The sequence below is a fragment of the Phodopus roborovskii genome, unplaced genomic scaffold, assembly GCF_943737965.1.
Source record: "Phodopus roborovskii unplaced genomic scaffold, PHOROB, whole genome shotgun sequence".
Classification (NCBI taxonomy): domain Eukaryota; kingdom Metazoa; phylum Chordata; class Mammalia; order Rodentia; family Cricetidae; genus Phodopus; species Phodopus roborovskii.
The window spans coordinates 3208370-3226470 of NW_026126459.1; the positions used below are offsets into that span (position 1 = coordinate 3208370).

General features: G+C 51.7%; 1 protein-coding gene across 1 annotated transcript; it reads right to left on the minus strand.

Annotated features, from left to right (window-relative positions):
• Positions 1–1646: 1646 nt before the first annotated feature.
• On the minus strand, positions 1647–14765 carry Rac2 (Rac family small GTPase 2). The gene is made up of 7 exons (XM_051189331.1): positions 14601–14765; positions 12631–12702; positions 7325–7442; positions 6786–6848; positions 6189–6348; positions 2741–2873; positions 1647–2328 (listed from the first exon to the last, which is right to left on the minus strand). Exons 1-6 carry the CDS (start codon positions 14633–14635, stop codon positions 2743–2745), a joined length of 579 nt encoding a protein of 192 aa, XP_051045288.1. The 5' UTR covers positions 14636–14765; the 3' UTR covers positions 1647–2328; positions 2741–2742.
• Positions 14766–18101: the final 3336 nt, after the last annotated feature.

The window sequence follows — 18101 nt, forward strand, 5'->3', positions numbered from 1 at the left end:
CAGTTGTGTCTCATATCATTGGTGTAAAAACCAGGGCCTCCGGGCAGCTGGGAGGCTGAACACCCATAGCAGGGTCCCACCCCAGCACACAGGGGTGTTTAAGGAACACAAGACAGGGCCCAAGATGGTGGGCAGATCAGCAACAGAGGAGAAGAAAGGTCATGGCAGTGTTTCTGGTGGGCAGTTTTTTTTTAGGCTCTTGGTCTTGTGTGCAAGGAACTGAAATAAAGGCTTACAGAGATCGCAGAAGGAACAGGGACTTTACTTGGAGCAAAGTGAAAGTGGAGATCAGAAAGAAGAAGGCTGAGGGTGGCAGGTTGTGTGAGTGACAGTACACTCCAATGCTCCAGATTAGAGCCCTGGGTGCTTTTATGTGGTCTGCAGGGAGGAGGGGTTGGACCACTCAGTTCTGCATTTTGATGATTTGAATCATGTAAGTCATTGCTCGGTATCACACAGAAAGGAGCAGGGAGCTAAAAGAGGCACCCTCAGACTTGGGCTGACTGCAGGGGACACTCAGGCCTTTAGCATGCCAGCCTGTTTGGAGTACAGGACCTCTCAACTATGCTGGAACTCCCAGCAAGTGTATGTTTCAAATCTTTCTTTCTGTGTCAAGAGAAATAACTTGAAAGATTGACCTCACACAAGCCAACCTAGGAACAGTGGCTTCCCCTGCTGCACCCAGCCCCTCCAGAGGTGCAGTCCCTTAAGGAGAGGGGGTGCTGTGGAGCTGTGGGGGGAGGGGTGGGTTGGAACTCTAGGAGACAGAAAACAGAAAGGCTGGGCACTCCTTGGCTGGAGCTGATCTTCCAGGGTGAGCCTTCTCCTCTCAGCCACTCAGAGTCTCAGGCCCTGGGGGTGGGAACTTGTGTGTCACAAAATCCCTGAGACTATGGCAGCACCTGACACACACAGGTATGCTGGGGGAAGGCCTGGGAATTTCTAGCAGTATCATACTCAAAGTGGGACTGTCTCAGGGCCAGGCCCTGGGGTGCCTGATATGGGCACCTCATCAGTTTCCACAGCAGCCTAAACTCTCTAGTAAGAATTTCACCGTTATCCAGGCATAGAGGTGTATACTTGTAATCTCAGCACTTAGGAAGCTGAGGCAGGAGGTAGCCAGTCTGAGGTCAGCCCAGGCTGAAAAATGAAACCTTACCTCAAAAACAAAAGAAAAAAAAATCTGTTTTTCTTAGTACCAGCTGGAGCAGGCACTGTCCCTGGGATGGACATTTTCCATAGAGATCTCTGGCTTCTGGACACCCATCTGGTTCTAGAAAGGTTTTCCTCGAGACCCCATCATCCCCACACCCACCCTGTACTCCAGCTTTTTGGGGTCACCTCTACCCCTGGTTTTAACTTAACACATGGCCAACCACAGCACAGCTACTCTCTGACACAGGCAGATGGTTGAAGGTGGACCTAAGACAAGCTGGTCCAATCAAAGCAATCCTTCCTTAGGACCTTCCCTGGGGCAGATCCTTTGCCTGAACTTGAACCTCAGGGATCAAGCCCCAAGAGTCAACTGCTTGAAAATGAGCCTGCCAGCAAGCAGGCAGAGCCAGAGGAGCAGGAATGCAAACTCCGTGACATTATTTGGACCCCTCCGCCATGCCTTGATCAAGCTATACCGGAAGTCACAGCAGTTCCAACTCAAACCATATATTTATTTTCTGCATAAGCAAGAGAGCTGTATTTTCTATCTGCAGTGGTTCTGCTCCTGGCTGGCAGGGTGAGGTGGACAGTCAAGAAAATACAGCTCAGGACCCCTTGAATAAAGTGGGAAGTCTTGAAAGATGGTAGGGGTAGGCTGGACCCCTCACTTGGCTGGGCAGACAAGAAATGTACAGAAATGGATTTGTTCTGTGTTTTTTTCTGAAGAAGGAGAACAGAGAAGCAGACTCACACATCTCTCCCTTTGTTTCTGGGAGAGAGATGACTCCAACAATGTGAATTGGGGGTATTGGAGCAAGAGAGCCTGTCCCTGAAGACACATGATGGTGGCAGGCCATGGGAACTAGAAACTTCAAGAGGGAGTCAGGAAGGCCTGGAGAAGGTGGGTGTATGGCACTGTATGATATAAGGATGGCTGGCTGAGTCCTGGGGCTCCCTTTGGTCCCTGGGAACACAGGAGTATTCCAGATAGGATGTGGCCTATCAACATCCTCCATCCCCAGGGGATCTCCACTGAGGAGATAGGCAAGTTCTGCAGCTGTCTGGGAAGAAACACCACAAGGAGGGGATGGCATGCTCCATCAGCGCATCGTTGGGCTTTGGTAGGAACCCTGGAGGGTCAAGACCATCAGGGCAGGAGGACTGGAATGAGACCTGAAAGGGACATAGGAAAAGATCAGTGTCAAGGACAAACTGAAGCTCCAGCCCAGGGCCATCCAGGCCCGTGGCTGCTTCCAACCTCTGCCTTCCCCAGGTCCCTCTGATCCTCCCCCACATGCCCTGCTGTGGGTACTGTTGGTTCTCAGGTTCCATTAGGTTTTTGTGGCAAGGATGAGCTGGGTGAGAGCCCAGAAGCCCCTGTGTCCCAGCTTGGGTCACTGGGCAGGTTCTGGCTTCCTAGGGCTGTATCTATCAGGGAAGAAGCTCCACAGACAATGACGAAGAGGGGAAACTGAGGCTACCTGATACCCATGGCCCTCTGTCCTACTCTAATGTTACTCTCAGTGACCCGCAACCCAGGCCCAGGGGCAAGGTGTCCTTCTAGCAGCAGAGGAGAGGTGTGTACCTCTAGAGCAGGCTGCAGGGACGCTTCTGCTGTCGAGTAGGCTGTGGGCACAGGACAGCCCTGATGGCCTCATCGAAGACGGTCTTCAGGCCTCGCTGGGTGAGTGCAGAACATTCCAGATACTTCACTGAATCTGAGGAGGGGCAGCAGGAGAGTCATGGAGAAGCTGTGTCATCCTGAGTAGGGAGTTGCCTCTCTGTTCCTCACCTTCCTCCTGTAGGACTCGGTGGCCCCAGGGCAGGCTAGGCTCTCTAGGACACAGGCCCTTTGTTTGGTAGGTGGACAGGTTATAGTCCTTCCTGTGAAAGGACAGGACCATTTTCTATGACCAAATCTCCCAGCATTCCTCATGGAGCTGACACCTCTGGGCAGGTCTGAGGATACCCCAGTACAGCTATCATTTAGTTTCACCCCAACTTGTGAGGAAACCAAGACTAACAGAGGCTATTCGGTGAGGGGAAGAACACAGAGAGCCCATCTGAGCCCTCAGAGGACAAGCCCCCCCCCCCCATGAGTCTGCACGACTTCCCATCCCCAGCACCCTGAACACAGACAGAGCTCTGAGCGGAGAGGCTGTGGGATTTCAGAGTCCTGAGGAAAGGACGGAGACAGCATGCATGTTTCCTGTCCCTGGAATGTTCCCAAGGCACTCTGTTCCTACTGAGAAGATGAAGCCAGGGTCCCATCCTGGCCTCTGGCCATTTATTACAGAGATGACTCTGGGCAGGGACTCCTGGCCTCTGCTCTTTGGAGCTCCCTATCCCTGTGACCAGTTGTGAGATAGTCTGAACTCAGGTTCCTGGGGATTTGGCTGGGATGTTCACCTGCTCATTCTCATGGAAGCTGGAAGGGAGGGTTCTCAGCTCCCCACAGAGGATGAAATACCCTCAGGGAGTAGAGGAGTCACAGGCAGAAAGACACACATACACACACACACACACACACACACACACACACACATGCTAATGCACACACACATACATAATACACACATACAAGCACACACACATACCCACCTACACACATGCACACACACACTAATGCACACTCACATGCATACTAGGAAACTAAGGCTCAGAGAGCAGGAACTGGAAGTCTGAGACCTCACAATCAATCAGTGATGCAGCCAGGAACAGATCCTATCTACAGAGTTCTGTCATGAAGAACACACACTCAAAAAGGAAGAAGTTTGGCCAGGAGTGACTGACCAGGTCTGAAAATCCAGCACCAGGAAGCCTGAGACAGGTGGTTTCCACAAATTGGAGGCTAGCCTAGGCTACACAGTGAGATGAGCAAGGGGTTGGGAAAGAAGAGTCAGGAGAGGAGAGGGGAGGAGGGGAAGGGAGGGGAGGGGAAAAGAGAGGAGAGGAGGGGAGGGGGAAAGGAGAGGAGAAGGAGGGGAGGGGAGGGGAGGGGAGGGGAGAGGAGAGGAGAAGGAGGGGAGGGGAGGGGGAGGGGAAGGGAGAGAGGGGAGGGGAGGGGAGAGGAGAGGAGGGGAGGGGAGGGGAGAGAGGGGAGGGGAGGGGAGAGGAGGGGAGAGAGGGGAGGGAGGGGGAGAGGAGAGGAGGGGAGGGAGGGGAGAGGAGGGGAGGGGAGGAGAAAAGAGAAAAGAGGAGGGGGGGGAGAGGAGGGGAAGGGAGGGGAGGGGAGGGGAAAAGAGAAGAGAGGAGGGGAGAGGAGGGGAGGGGAGAGGGAGAGGAGGGGAGGGGAAAAGAGAAGAGAGGAGGGGAGGGGAGAGGAGAGGAGGGGAGGGGAGGGGAGGGGAGAGGAGAGGAGAGGAGAGGAGGGGAGGGGAAAAGAGAAGAGAGGAGGGGAGGGGAGGGGAGGGGAGGGGAGGGGAGGGGAGAGAGACAGATAACCCTGGCTAGAGAAGCTTCTCTGTAGTGGGCAGCAATCAATGTAGAGAAACATTAGTCAGTGTACAAAGAGTGACTACTGAATGCTCAGTACTACATGGGACACTTATATCAATCCACATCCTACCCTGAGGCTTAGGGAACACTGAGAAAGACGAAGCAGGAAGAGTCAGGGTGACGTCGGGTACTGTGAAATATTGTCTTCTGGGTATGACGTGGTCATTGTACCTGTGAACTCACAGCAGCTATGGTTACTAGCAAAAGACCTGTGCAAGGTCAAAGCCAAGATCAGTCAACACTCCAGCAGGCAGCCCTAAGTGGACTCAGTGTGCATGTGTATGTCACACGCATGTACACACACATGCATGCATCTCACACACATGCACACACACACACAGGCATGCACACACATACATACTCAGGACAAGAAGGGAAGATGGACGTGTGTTAGGTGTCTGGGGAGAGTGAGGAAATGAATAGCTCAGGGTGGATATGATCATGACACATTGTTTACTATTATGAAATTGTCTAAGAATAAATAAAAGATCCTATTTTTAAAGGCCATATAAAGAGGAAAGTGAACTGAGCACCAGCATCCTGACTCTCTGCTCGCTGGCTGTGGGTTGTGACAGCTGCCTCAGGTTCCTGCAACCATGTCATCCCCCCTCTTGAGAGATGGGGGAGCAATTCTAATGCACGCCCAAGTTTGGGAACAAGCTGCGTAAGAAAAGAAAGCTGAAGTATGTATCTGACATGTATAAGCTAGAGCAAAGGACTCAGGGTAAAACAGCAGAGAGGCCCCTGGGGAGACAGCCATGACAACCAGCTAGTCACAGGAAGGCTGCGGTCTCTCTTCCTGTGAAGAGCCTCTCCCTCTGTTTCCTGCAGAGGAAGAGGTGCAGGGCTGGGTGGAGACCAGACCTAGCTGGTAGTCCTGCCTCAGGAGGACACCATGAAAAGGCCAGACCCAGAGTTAGGCCTCCTGGGGATGGGGAGCTTAGCCAGCTGGCAACCTGCTTCCATGCTGTCAGTTACTGCCACCCACCTCCCCAGCTGGATGACCTTGAACGGTCAAGTCTCCTCTGTCTGGTCCTTGGACGCAGTGACTGGTGTGGAGAGTCAGGATGAGTGGAGAAAGGGAGGTGAGGGCCAGGCACAGGGAAAGAGTCACCCATCAAGTCCCCAGCAGGGACACCTTCTCCAGGAAGCCTTCAGAAACAGCCCAACTTGACTTGGCTGCATGTACTCCAGGCAGCTATAGGCTGTGCCTCCCACCTCTGCTTCAACCTATTTCCAGCAATCCTTTGAATCAGCTAACACAAAACCCTCTGCGTAATGCTGCTCAGGGAACCTGGGAACCAAGTCATTTCACTCAGACACCCAACATGGTAAAAAACCATCACTACCGCCATACCCTCCTGACAGAAACACAAGCACAGAAATGCAGATGGACCAGCCCAAGGTCACACAGCTGGTACAGTGGTTTGGAGCACAGCCAGAGTTTGCTCAGACAGCATAAACCCTAGGATAAGGCTCTATCCAGGCACCCCAGCCCCCCCCCACCTCCCCCTCTCTGAGTTCAAGCCCCATACCAATATCCTTTGCCAGTGCCAGGCCCTGTGGGTAGGTGATGGGAGCCAGCTTCTTGTCCTTCAACTTCTCAATGGTGTCCTTGTCATCCCGCAGGTCCAGCTTGGTACCAACCAGGATGATAGGAGTGCTGGGGCAGTGGTGTCGTACCTCAGGGAACCACTACAGGAGGAGAGGGGAGCGGGACACAGATGCCCACAGCGGCAGGCAAAGGGAGGAAGACTCAGAGCAGGCGCACAAGGTATAGCAGAATCTAAGCCCGTGGCGGGGGGGGGGGATGGTGGTGGTGTTTGTTTTTGTTTTTGTTTTGTTTTGGTTTTTTTTGCTTTTGTTTTTTGGTTTTGGTTTTGGTTTTTTGATTTTTGTTTTTTCTTGTTTTTTTTTTTTTTTTATTTTGAGATAAGAGTCAAGAGAGGTTGTGTGTTGATAAGAGGGGACTCAAGATTGGGCAGGAGGAGAGGGACAGGGAACAGAAGCAGGGCGGGGAACCCAGGGAGTCTCTCCCCTCATTGGGCCTGTATGACACTAGTAATCTTCTACCCTGGATTCTCCTAATCCAAGATGATATGTGCCCCCCCCCCAGCCTACTTGAGGCTCACCTTGGCTCGGACGTTCTCATAGGAGGCCGGGCTGACGAGTGAGAAGCAGATGAGGAATACATCCTGGAGACAGAGCGGAGCAAGGTTGACAAGAGGGAGGCCAGAGAGTCCTGTCTGCGCCACCCCTCTCATACCATCCCCATCCCCAGCTCCTGCCTCCCACTGTGTAACCATCTATCTGGTGATCTGACACTCACTCTCTATGCCTTTGTGGATAGGGACACCAGATCTGGGGACCCAGAAGCCACAGAGCCACCTGCAGCAGGTCCCCTGCCCAAACCAGACCAGGCACACAGGCCTGGCTGCTCGCATGCCCCGACAGTGTCTGCATACTGTGCACTGAGAAAGGCTGGCACCTCAGGGCATGGATACGAGGGACAGGAGGGCCGAGGGAGCACAGTTTGAGGAGCACCCTAGTTCTGTCCCACAGGCCTTCAAGGGAGACTCGGGGTTGAGCAGGCACAGCTGGCCTGGAGGTCATCAACAGCAGATGGAACAGGATCAGGACCTGTACCACAAAGAGGCATGGGGCTGCTCACCGTCTGCGGGTAGGAGAGTGGCCGGAGGCGGTCATAGTCCTCCTGGCCTGCGGTGTCCCATAGCCCCAGGTTCACAGGCTTACTGTCCACCATCACATTGGCCGAATAGTTGTCAAACCTGTGGGAAGCAGGAAGGACAAGGTTAGCCAGAGCCCAGCCGGGACTTGCAGCACAGGCCAATGTTGTTCTCCTCAGAGTGATAAGACTAGCCCAAAGTCACACAGCCCTGTGCAGCAGGCTATTCTAATAACTTATGGGGACTGTTAAAAAAAAAACATCTGGAATACAAGTAAACAAAGAGGAAAAAGTGTCCTGATCATTTTTCTGCCTCCACTTGTCCTTAGGAAAGGTGTCAGCTGGATCGTGTGATTACCCCCCCAACCAGGTTGATGAGAGTGAATTTTACCTTCCTCCTATGCTGGATGCCTAGCTCATCACAGTGTCTATTGAGGGACTACTTATCCCTCATTTAAGCTGGGTCCCCCTAAGGCAAACCTTGAGTAAAGGAGGCATTGAGGGGTGCGTTCGGGAAGTAACTCCAGGGAGCTGTCAGAGGGAAACAGGTAAGAGACAAGAAATGATAACAGCCAATGCAGGCGCTAATGAGCTGCTGATGCCCTGCCAGGGTGAGGGGACCATGTCATGAGCTTCCTGGACCAGACATCCCTTCCCATGACGAGTGGCTGTGCAGGAACCACATCTAGAGGACAGATAGACAAACATCAATTGTGAGCCTGTGGCAACATCTGCCTGGGCAAGCACTGAAGTGGGCCAGACACTGGACCCATTGAGCAAGTGTTGGGACAGGGAACACTTTGAAGCCCAGGGACTGCACACTGAGTGGAGGGGGCTTTAGGAAGTAAAATCCCACTATTCACACCCCTAGAGGAAAGAAACAGATTCATCAGTTGGGGAACAGGACAAGGATCAGAGGGTTATCATGACCCATGACACAGCCAGTGAGTGACCAACCAAAGGGAGAAGTTGTGTCCAGTAGGCTCGCTGCACCCTGCCACAGCTGTGCCTCTGGGGATGCCTTCATCGCTTGTCTGTGGGAGCCTCCTGAGCTCAAACATGCACACACTCCTTGTCTCAAGACATGGCCCACTGGGACCTCGAGCTCCTAGCTTCCTCATCTGCTCTTCACTCGCAAGGTAGGCTCATACTTCCTGCCTCCTGAGCTTGTTGACAACTGGGACATCTGGGGAAATGCCCCTCCTTACCTCAGCTTGTCCAAGTAGTCCCACCGATCCTAAATTGCCTCCCACTTTCTCCAGGACTCTGTGTCACTCTCTGGAACACTGCAACGATGTTTTTCTGCCCAAGCCAGGCAGCCCTACTAACAACACTCCTTGGGGGAAGGAGGACCCACCTTGTTCCTTTGTGCCCTGAGGCCAGTCCAGAATAGATGGCTGGCACACAGTAGGTCTGCTGTGTGACTATTGTGGGACCCACCCCTGTGAGTCTCAGAAGAGCCTTTGGGGGGGCAATGCTGGCCAACGTAGGAAGGCATGTGTCTGGGTTATTGGGGGTACTGACAAACTAGATACATCAGGACCTTCTATATTCCCAAGATGCCTTGCAGCAAACACATCTGTCTTTTGGAGTCCTCTGGACACTCAGGGCATCAGGAGGAGGTGAAGAATGGCCAGGACAAGTTAGAAGGGAAGTCCTATGTATATTAGGCCTTGAAGTCCAACATGACCCAGGAGACAGGTACGGAAACTGAGTCAAACGTCTTTACCAAGGTCAATCATCACATAAGCACAGGAAGTGGCTTCATGCACTGCTCTTCCTATGACATCCATTAGGGCCAAGAAGCAGGAGGGTTGCTTCAGTCCAGGACAGATGCTTAAACTTCAAGAAGGGCAGGGTGTGCCCTGCCCTGGCTGTGTGGCTCAGGGACACTCACCTAACTTCTCTGAGCTTCACTCTCTTCCCCATTGCTGGGGTCATTATTGAGCTTCAAGGAGGTGAGAAACATTCAGATCATCCCACTGGGAGACACTGAGCATCTAGGCTTACTGTCAAATTCTCCAATTGCTCCCCACCCAGCCTCTCTCTGGAGGACAGACAAGCTGCTGAGTCCAAGAAATGGCCAGGGGCCTCAGAAGCCTTTCATATACATCACTGTGGCTGCCCTAACCCCTTTTTCTAGACACGAGAAGTAGGCTCCTAGGCAGGAGTGGATTTACACCCAAGATGTCCCCAGCTGGTAGATGGCAGAGCTAGGCATGCGGACTTGTTACCTGGTTTGGAAAAGCCCCTGTGGTGAGCATAGCTGCTGGGCATGTTATGAGATGGTGAGGATGGCAGAGATAATTTTTACCTAACCTGGTGCTCTGTAGCCTGGCCTCTGACTACAGGCCAGCCCCACCCCTAAAATGGAGTAGGGATATGGAAGGGGCTACACACCTACGGCCTGGCCACTGCTCAAGGAGGATGGATGGCACATTCAAGGAACTAAGATAAGAGCCCATGGTTCCATGGCTGGTGTCTTGGGGGACATGGGAGGACTGGCCAGGTAGGCAGGGTGAGGGCCCAGAAATGGTTTGGGTCTTGAAGGCCTGCTGTCAGGGCAGCAGAGGGAAGGCCAATTGATCCTACTGAGTCATGAGAGCCAGGGTCACCATGGAAAGCATCGATTAAGTCCCATTTAACCTTACCTCACGGTAAGCTCTTCCCTATGGAGCTGAGTCCTGCAGAGCTCAGGCACCCATCAACCACGGTGCTCTGCCCACTGCCAGCAGCAGCAATGTGATATTCTAAAAGCTGGCACTCTGTTCTAGAGTCAGGAGTGAGCTAGCCACACCAGGCCCCTGGCCCTGCATAGCTCTGCCCCACACCTGAAGAGTTCTCAATAGGTAGGACATAAACTGAGAGAAAGATGAGGAAGGGGCAGGCTACTGCAGGGCAGGACTGCTGTCACGAAGGGAGGCATGCCCAGAGTCCCCCCGAGGGACAGCATGGAGTCCAGGGCTCAGGGATCAATGACTGAACATCTGGACGGGATGGGACAGGTGAGGTGGACCGTGGGAAGTTTGGATGCCCCCTTCTATTGGGTTTTAAGCATAAAGGGAATCCACCCAAGGGACTTGGGCCAGGCTGTGGCTCTGCCTAAATTGTACTTTTGAAAGTTCATCTAGGGAAAAAAATTATAATGAAAAGTTTTGCCTAGTGACTGGTAAGCTCGGCACCACATAAAACCAGATGTGATGGTGTATCCCAGCACTCCAGAGGTAGAGGCAGGGGATCGGGAGTTCAAGGTCATCTTCATCCACAAAATGAGTTTAGACTAGACAGCCTAGACTACAGAACAAATAAACAAACAAAAAGAACCCCAGAAAATTTACCTGGGATGTGACTGTTGAGGAGACAGACAGGAGGACAGCTATAAGCCAGAGGCCAACCTGAGCTACACAGTAAATTCTAGGTCAGTCAGGGCTATATACCCTACCACAAAAATGAAAAAAAGTCAAAGTTTATGCAGGGTTTCATTTGACGGAGTCAAGAGGTAGTCTTGTCACCATGCCTGAAGGAACCGCCCTAGCACTCGGCACAGAACCATTCTCGGGCAGGTGTCATCATTTAAGGCTACTCGTGCCAGCCTTGTTGGCCACAGGTTCATCTCAGAGGAGCAAATCCCGGCAGCAGTTGGCAGCAGCTGCCGCCTCCACAGCAGCACAGGGGGATTAAGCAGAGGCAAACCTGGGGGCCCTCAGCACCTGACCAGCTGGCCAGCAGTGAAGCCCTCCACCTTCATCTCCACCTCCTCACAGGGAAGCTCAGATCTCCCAGTCCAGGGCCTGTCTCTTGTAGAAAGGGAAATTGAAGCTCATGGGCTCAGAGGGGGAGTGATTGCTTTGAAATCCTTGAGCAGGTGGTTCCTCCACAATAGCCTGGGCAAGTAAAGACAGGATAGGGCCTTGACTCAGGGGCAAAGGCAGTGTCAACACACCCTGGGGACAGTGCCTTCAACCAGAGTCCCCTTTGTTCCTGTTCTTGCTCATGTCTAGCCCCAGCCCTCTCTGACTTAGAAACCTGATGGCAAGAGTCATCCCCACTTTGGGCAGCAAGGCAGTTTCCAGTTTTCACACATATCCAGCCCCTCTGGCTGTCCTTTGTTGGGTCCTCCCAGCTAAGCCAGGTATCAGAGACAGATGAATCTCTGCCCCCGAAAAAGAGGCCCATACAGGGACATGGAGGACTTGGAGTAGAGGCTTGGCTTGGCATTAGTGGGTTTGGCGGCTCCTCTGATGGCTTGTAGGGGAAGCTTTGGGTCCTGGGCACTGTCCCTCTGTATACTCTTTATGCTCCAGGAAGGGATCCAGTGAAGATAAAAATAAGGGCCCCAGTGAGACTCTGAAGCCATCAGGATACTTTAAGACCCTCTTTCCTTGAGGACGCAACACAATCACAAGTGTGGCATCCTGTACGGGGCCACCAAACTGAAGGCCTTTTAACTAGTGTGATGGTTCCCCTGGGCCTTGTCACCTCAAAACACATCTGTCATATATAAGACCTCATGTTTATATTACACTGTGTGTCAACCGCCATGTAGAGAAGGTGAGGAAGGCCTGGGAAAAACACATGGCTCCCTGTCCCCCACAGATCTAGGGAGAGATATGACAAACTCCTCTGGGGGTTGGCAGTCCTTTAGGCCTGATCAAAGGCTTCCAGGAGGGCACCAAGGATGGGCCTGGAGGGTGTAGGCATGAGGATGAGACAGGAAATCGCCACAGGCATGGGAAGAGCTGGCGCAAAGGCCCTGCAGCAGGTTTGCCTAAAGAGTGTTGATCTAAAAAACAAAACAGTAGATAACATCCCCAGGAGGGGGAGACTGAGGGAGAGCCGAGGAGCCTTAAATCTCTGCAATGCACTGGGGAGCTTCCCTGTGAGTGGTGCGGTGCCCAGAGCCCCTTCTGAAACCTGGGCACTCCTCCCTTTGTAGTTTGTGGCAGCTGGTGGCTATATCCTATACGAGAAAAAAGACCTCACAGTTCGCAGCTGGCACTGCCCCACCCCGGCAATTTGTTCCCCGGACTTTGCTGCTCTCTAGTGCCTGGAGTTCTCCTCCTCCCTCACCTCCACACTCCATCTCCACCCCCACTCTCTTCTCCTGGCCAGTCCATCCATAGTCCCTCTTCCTTCTGGAGCGTCCTCCTCTCTATCTTACGTTGCTGCATTGCTAGCTGGATCACAGGTCAGTTTCCTCAAGATGGAGTCTCTCTAGCTTTAATAGCCTGCCTGACCTCAGGTGCCGAAGAACAGAGCTCCAAGAAGTGCCAGGAGCAGGCAGAACTTACACAGTGGGGATGTACTCTCCAGGGAAGGCATTGGTGGTGTAGCTGATGAGAAGGCATGTCTTGCCCACAGCCCTGAAAGACAAGAAACAAGAAGCAGAACAGACCAAGGTCACTGGCTAGGCCTGAGACAAGGGGAGACCCAAGCCCTCTACCCAGGCTCCCATCTCTGGGACACCCCATGCCCATGCTCTCAACCTCCCCACAGTAGCCATAAACACCCTGACTTCAGTCCTGGCTGTGGGTCTAGGCCATGCATCTGGGGAGAACTGAGGAGCTGTACAAGTCCCAACGTTCTAGGTGCAGGTGATAGACACAGACAGCCATGGAGCAGAGGAGAGGACCCTGGAGACCTGCACAAAGCTGTCACATGCATGGGCTCAGATCCTGGCTCAGATCCACCATCTACACAACTTTGGCAAGTCACCTAAGCTCCTTGTACCTCAGTTTCCCCATCTAGACAACAAGGACAAGTTCATCTTCCCAGGGAATAAAGTGATACTCCTAAGACTAGACTGAACCCACACCAGGCACCACAACAACTGGAATGCCTGCAGCCTTATAGAGTATGGAGCTTTTTATCGGAGGGACCTGGGTTCAAATCCTCTGCACTCTAAGGGAGGTTTCTTAACTTCTCTGAGCTTCAGTCTTCCCACCAGTAAAATGAACTCTGGATGGTAGGTAGGGTTAGTGGGAAGCTAAATTAGATAGAGGGCCATGACCCAGTGACCCCACACAGTAAGTGACAGAGAAATGGGACAAATAGAGATGACCACCATTTAGGCTGTCTCCCTGCCAATCTAGGAGGCTGCCCAGATCATTCACCAGGAAGCAGAGAGGCCAGAGGGGCAGCTCTGGGCCTTCCCCAGCTCTATTCTGTTAAGTCACTTCCCACTCTAGGAGCCTGGCCTGCCTTCCCTCCCCCCACATGTCTGCCCTCAAGCCCCAGGCTGCCACCAAGGTAACTTTGAATGAGTAGAACCATTGACTTCCGGCCACCCCTTCTCTCCTCTCCCCCACTTGAGCAGATACAAAGCAGAAGTGAGCTGCAGCAGATAACGGCTGGCTGGCCCCCCTCCAGCAGCAGCAGCAAGAGTGACAAAGTCAGCTGAGGCTCAGAGAGCCGCAGCCCCAGCGTGGCCTTGGGACCCAAGCCAGGAGAGGTCTCCAGGCCTCCACCTTTTGAGTTAAAGAACATACCAGGATGGACCTATTGGGACCCCAAGATGTAGCTGAGGACTGCACCCTAACATGCTGGAATACCTCAGAAACTGACCCACTGATTGCACATCAGATTGAGTCCTGGGGCCATGACAGCCTGTGGTCCCAAGATCTGACAATGGCATTGTGCCCTCAGCTGGGGTGCAGCCAGCCTGCCCCCTAAAAGTCCCCACAACCCCCTTCACCTTCCTCCTTCCCTTACACTGGCCTCAGTGCCCCTCAAAACTCGCTGAAATCTCCCCGTCCTCCCCACCACACTGCAGGTAGGACAGCCAGGAACCCAGCCCTCTCTGCAGGCAGAGAGGCCTTGGCTCAGATGGCTGGATAAGAGTCAGAAAGAGTGGAAATCCTCAGGAGTCCCCCAGCAGCAGCAAGTCAGTGACTAGAGCCCAGGTCAGCCTGGAGAACAAAGGTCCAAAGGTCAAGTCTCTCAGTTTCCCCACTTCACACCTGCACCCTGAATGCAAACATGATTCTAGGCCCCCACAGAAGCCCGGCCCCAGCTCTCAGGGTACAGGCAAGGAGCAGCACCCCACCCACAGCCCTAAGCCCTCCACCCAGGTGGCTTCCGGAGTGGGGGTGGGCTGAGAGCAGAAGAGCAGTCCAGGTCCACCCCAAATGTTTCTTGTGAGCTCTAGGAGAGGAAGTGACTATTCCCAGAATCTCCTGGGAGCCCTGAACCTGTGAGTATGCCAGGGAGGGTCTAGGCGACATCCTGGTAAGGGTGGGAGACAACTCATCCAAGCACTTACCCATCACCCACCACCACACACTTGATGGCCTGCATTTCATTCGAGACGCAGCAGCCAGTGATGACACTTGGGGACCAGGAGCGTTGCTGTGGACACCAGCGGTATGAACTGGCTGGGAGGTGTCCTGCAGTGAGGAGCAACACCCAAGCTCAGGAGGCAGGAGGAAACGGAAGAGGAACTTACCCAAGCTGCTGCCCCACAGCCTTGAGGGGGTGGAGCATGCGGTCTGCAGAGGACCTGGGGCCCCTCAGGTGCTAAGCTGGGTCTGGGCCACTCATGGGCACCAGACCCAAGTTCCAGTGGGAACCAGGACACCCTCTGGGCTTGGAGTCACTTCCTGACCTAGAGCAGGACCAGAGTTGATCTCTGAGAATCTGCATCCTCCCAGAAGTCAGTTGACCTAAATCCAAGTGTAAGAATTTAATGTGTGCCTACTATGTGTTGGAAGCTGGTGACTCTAAAATGCAGGAAATCAGGCTGTCCTGGCTTTCCTAGTCTACAGAGAAACCCATCACAGGTATCATGAGCAAGGCAGGAAGAGACAGGAGCCATGAGAGAGTGACCTCAGAGTCACCAGCAGGGAGAGCTGGTGACTGTAAAATGGGATGTCCAACAGATAATGCTTGGTGTGTGTGTGGGGAGGGGAGGGGTGCCTGAGCAGGGGCCAGTGTGAGGACAAAAGGCAAAGGAGGGGGAGAGGGAAAGAGAAGGAAGGAGGAAGAGAAGAGAGGGAAGGGGGGATGAAAAAGAGGAGCAGGAAAAGGGGAGGAGGGAGAGATGGGAGAGGAAGAAGAATCGGATGGGGGAAGGAGAAAGGAGAGGAGGAGGGGTCAGATGCAGTAGAGCAAGCGCATAGACACTAGGCAAGCCATCTGACAAAACCTACTCACAATATGGTGGCTCACACCTTCAATCCAAAGAAGCTGAAACAGCAGGGTTGCTGTGAGCTTAAGTCCAGGATACAGAGTGTGCTCCACGTCAGCCAGAGCTGTATAACAAGATCCTAGCTGGAAAACTATCCCAAACCAAAAACCTTACCTACAAACTGATGTAGGCTTCTTGCCATTTTGATTGTATCAACCAACTGCTAGGGATACTGAGACATTTGCCGTGTTGTTGGGCATTTGTGTTGAGGTGTTCTGTTGGGCATTTGTGTTTGTAATTGTTTATTGAACTTTTGAGTTCTCTATTGCATAAGTTGCCTATTTACATCTTTGACCATTTCTCTGTTGAGATTCCACCCCCCCTTATAATTATTTGGAGAAATTCAGTGCTTGATTTTCAAGTGTGGATTACTGTGAACGTTGCCTAGCTCATTTCCAGTTTTGGGATTATTTTGTTTAAGCTATGCTATTTGTAGATGTTTTTATAATTTGTATGTGGTGAAATTTAAATCTTCTTCCCTAACAACTTTACTCTTTAAGTCTTCCGTAAGCATTTCTATCCAATTTTATAAAGGTATTCTGTAAAGTATGTAAGGTTTCTGTCACAGAAGGTGGCCTTTACACATGGAGCAGATCAAGGACTGCTTGTAGTTTTTGTGGGATGTTTCTTTTCCTATCCCTGTGAGACATGCTCTGACCAAAGCAACATAAGGTTCATGGTTCAAGGTTATAACTCACCACGGAGGACAAGCCAAAGCTGTAGGAGCTCGAAACATCTGGTCACCCACAATCAGGAAACAGTGAACATACTGCAGCTCAGACCCTTCTCTCCATGATCACAGTCCAGGACCCCTGCACACTGGACAGTGTCACCCACAGTGGGCTGAACTTTCCTCAATCAAACGCAATCAAACTTCAGTAACCATGTCCAGAGGCCCTTCTCCCATGTGGTTCTAGATTCTACCATATTGACAGTTAATGCTGACCATCACAAATTCCACCTATCTTTTCTCAGTGAGTGGCAGTCAAGTTGTCTCATGTGCCAAGACTATCATCTGAAAGCCAGCCCTGGCCTCTCCATTTACTGGTCTACATGCCCTCCCGGGAGCCAGCAAAAAGCAAAAGCTTGCTTCTGTTACCCCAGCTCTAAGCCTTCATATGCAACATGGGAACCCTCAGTATTGTTCTAGCTGTTGATAAACCTCTGCTCTTCCATCTACATTGTGGAATAAGCTTAAGCCAATAGCATCAGAATCCCGGGCAATGCTGCATTCAACCTACAACAAGTGGGGTTGACATCTTTGTAACACTCAATCTGCCTGCCCACTACAGTACCCTCTCTTTCTCTTTAATATTTTTCAATAGAGTTTTGCCATTTCCTCTCAGAAAGGTCATGCACATTTTTCAAGATTTATTTCCTGAATCCTTATTACTCTCAGCATTATTGTAGCTAATAATTTTCAAATTGAATTTCCTATCTGCTCCCTGTATGTAAGGAAAATGTCAGCCTTTGCATACTGGATTTATGCATGTGGAAACCTGGACCAAAGTCTCATGACAGCTTTTTGAATGTTTTAAAAATCACCTGCCAGGCTGCATCTGTGAGGTCAGAGGACAATGTGTGGGAGTAGGTTCTCTCTTTCCACCATGTGAGAACCTGGGAATCTAACTCAGGTTATCAGGCTTGTTAGAAAACCCCTTTACTCTCTGAACTCTCTCACCAGAGCCTTATTACAGCTTCATGTGAGACTTGCTAAAAAGGCTGACAGTGATTTACAGAAAGTTTATCAATAGTAGAAGAGTGACAGTGTTTTTCTTCCTCCCAGTTTTATAATCTTCATTCCTTGGTTCATATGGGCTCTTGGTAGAAAGGCTGAATAAGCCCACAGAGCCAGGTGGGGGTCCTCAGTCCCACCTTGAGCAAGACGCTTTTGATGTCTTCATGTGAAACACAAGGGACCTGTTTGTTGCCCATTAAAGACATTCACTGCTGTTTTAAAAAACAATGGCTTTGGGTTTCATTCTATTTAATTTTTCTGAGCACTTTTCCACATGAACGAGATGTTAAGGTGACAGGGATGTCTTTTCTGATGTCCTGGCACCCTGGTTAATCAGTCTTGACAGTCTGCACACTATCCCCAGTTCATGTAACACTCTTGCCTCACATTCACTTGTGCTCACAGGGGTTACATGCACACTCTCACCTGCATGCACATACATATATACACACACCACACTTGTATGTACATGCATGTGGACACACATGCACACTCACACATGTAAGCATACACACAAGTGTATATGCAGTCACATGTGCACATATGCTCACATGTGCATGCACTCACACACGTATATACAAACACACATAAGCACACACATACACACACACTCATGCATGTACACACAGACGCATGTGCACACACACATAAATTTACCAATTTTGATAGTGTCACATGCATGTGACTTTCTTTTTTATAACGTGTCATTCATGTCCACATGTCCAGGAAGGCTGCTGCCTCACTGTGATACTTTTCTTACAATAAACTTCCTGCTGACTCCTTTTGGGGCAACAGGCTGGAGGGCCTGGCATGTGGGATTTTAATAAATAGATGTGAGT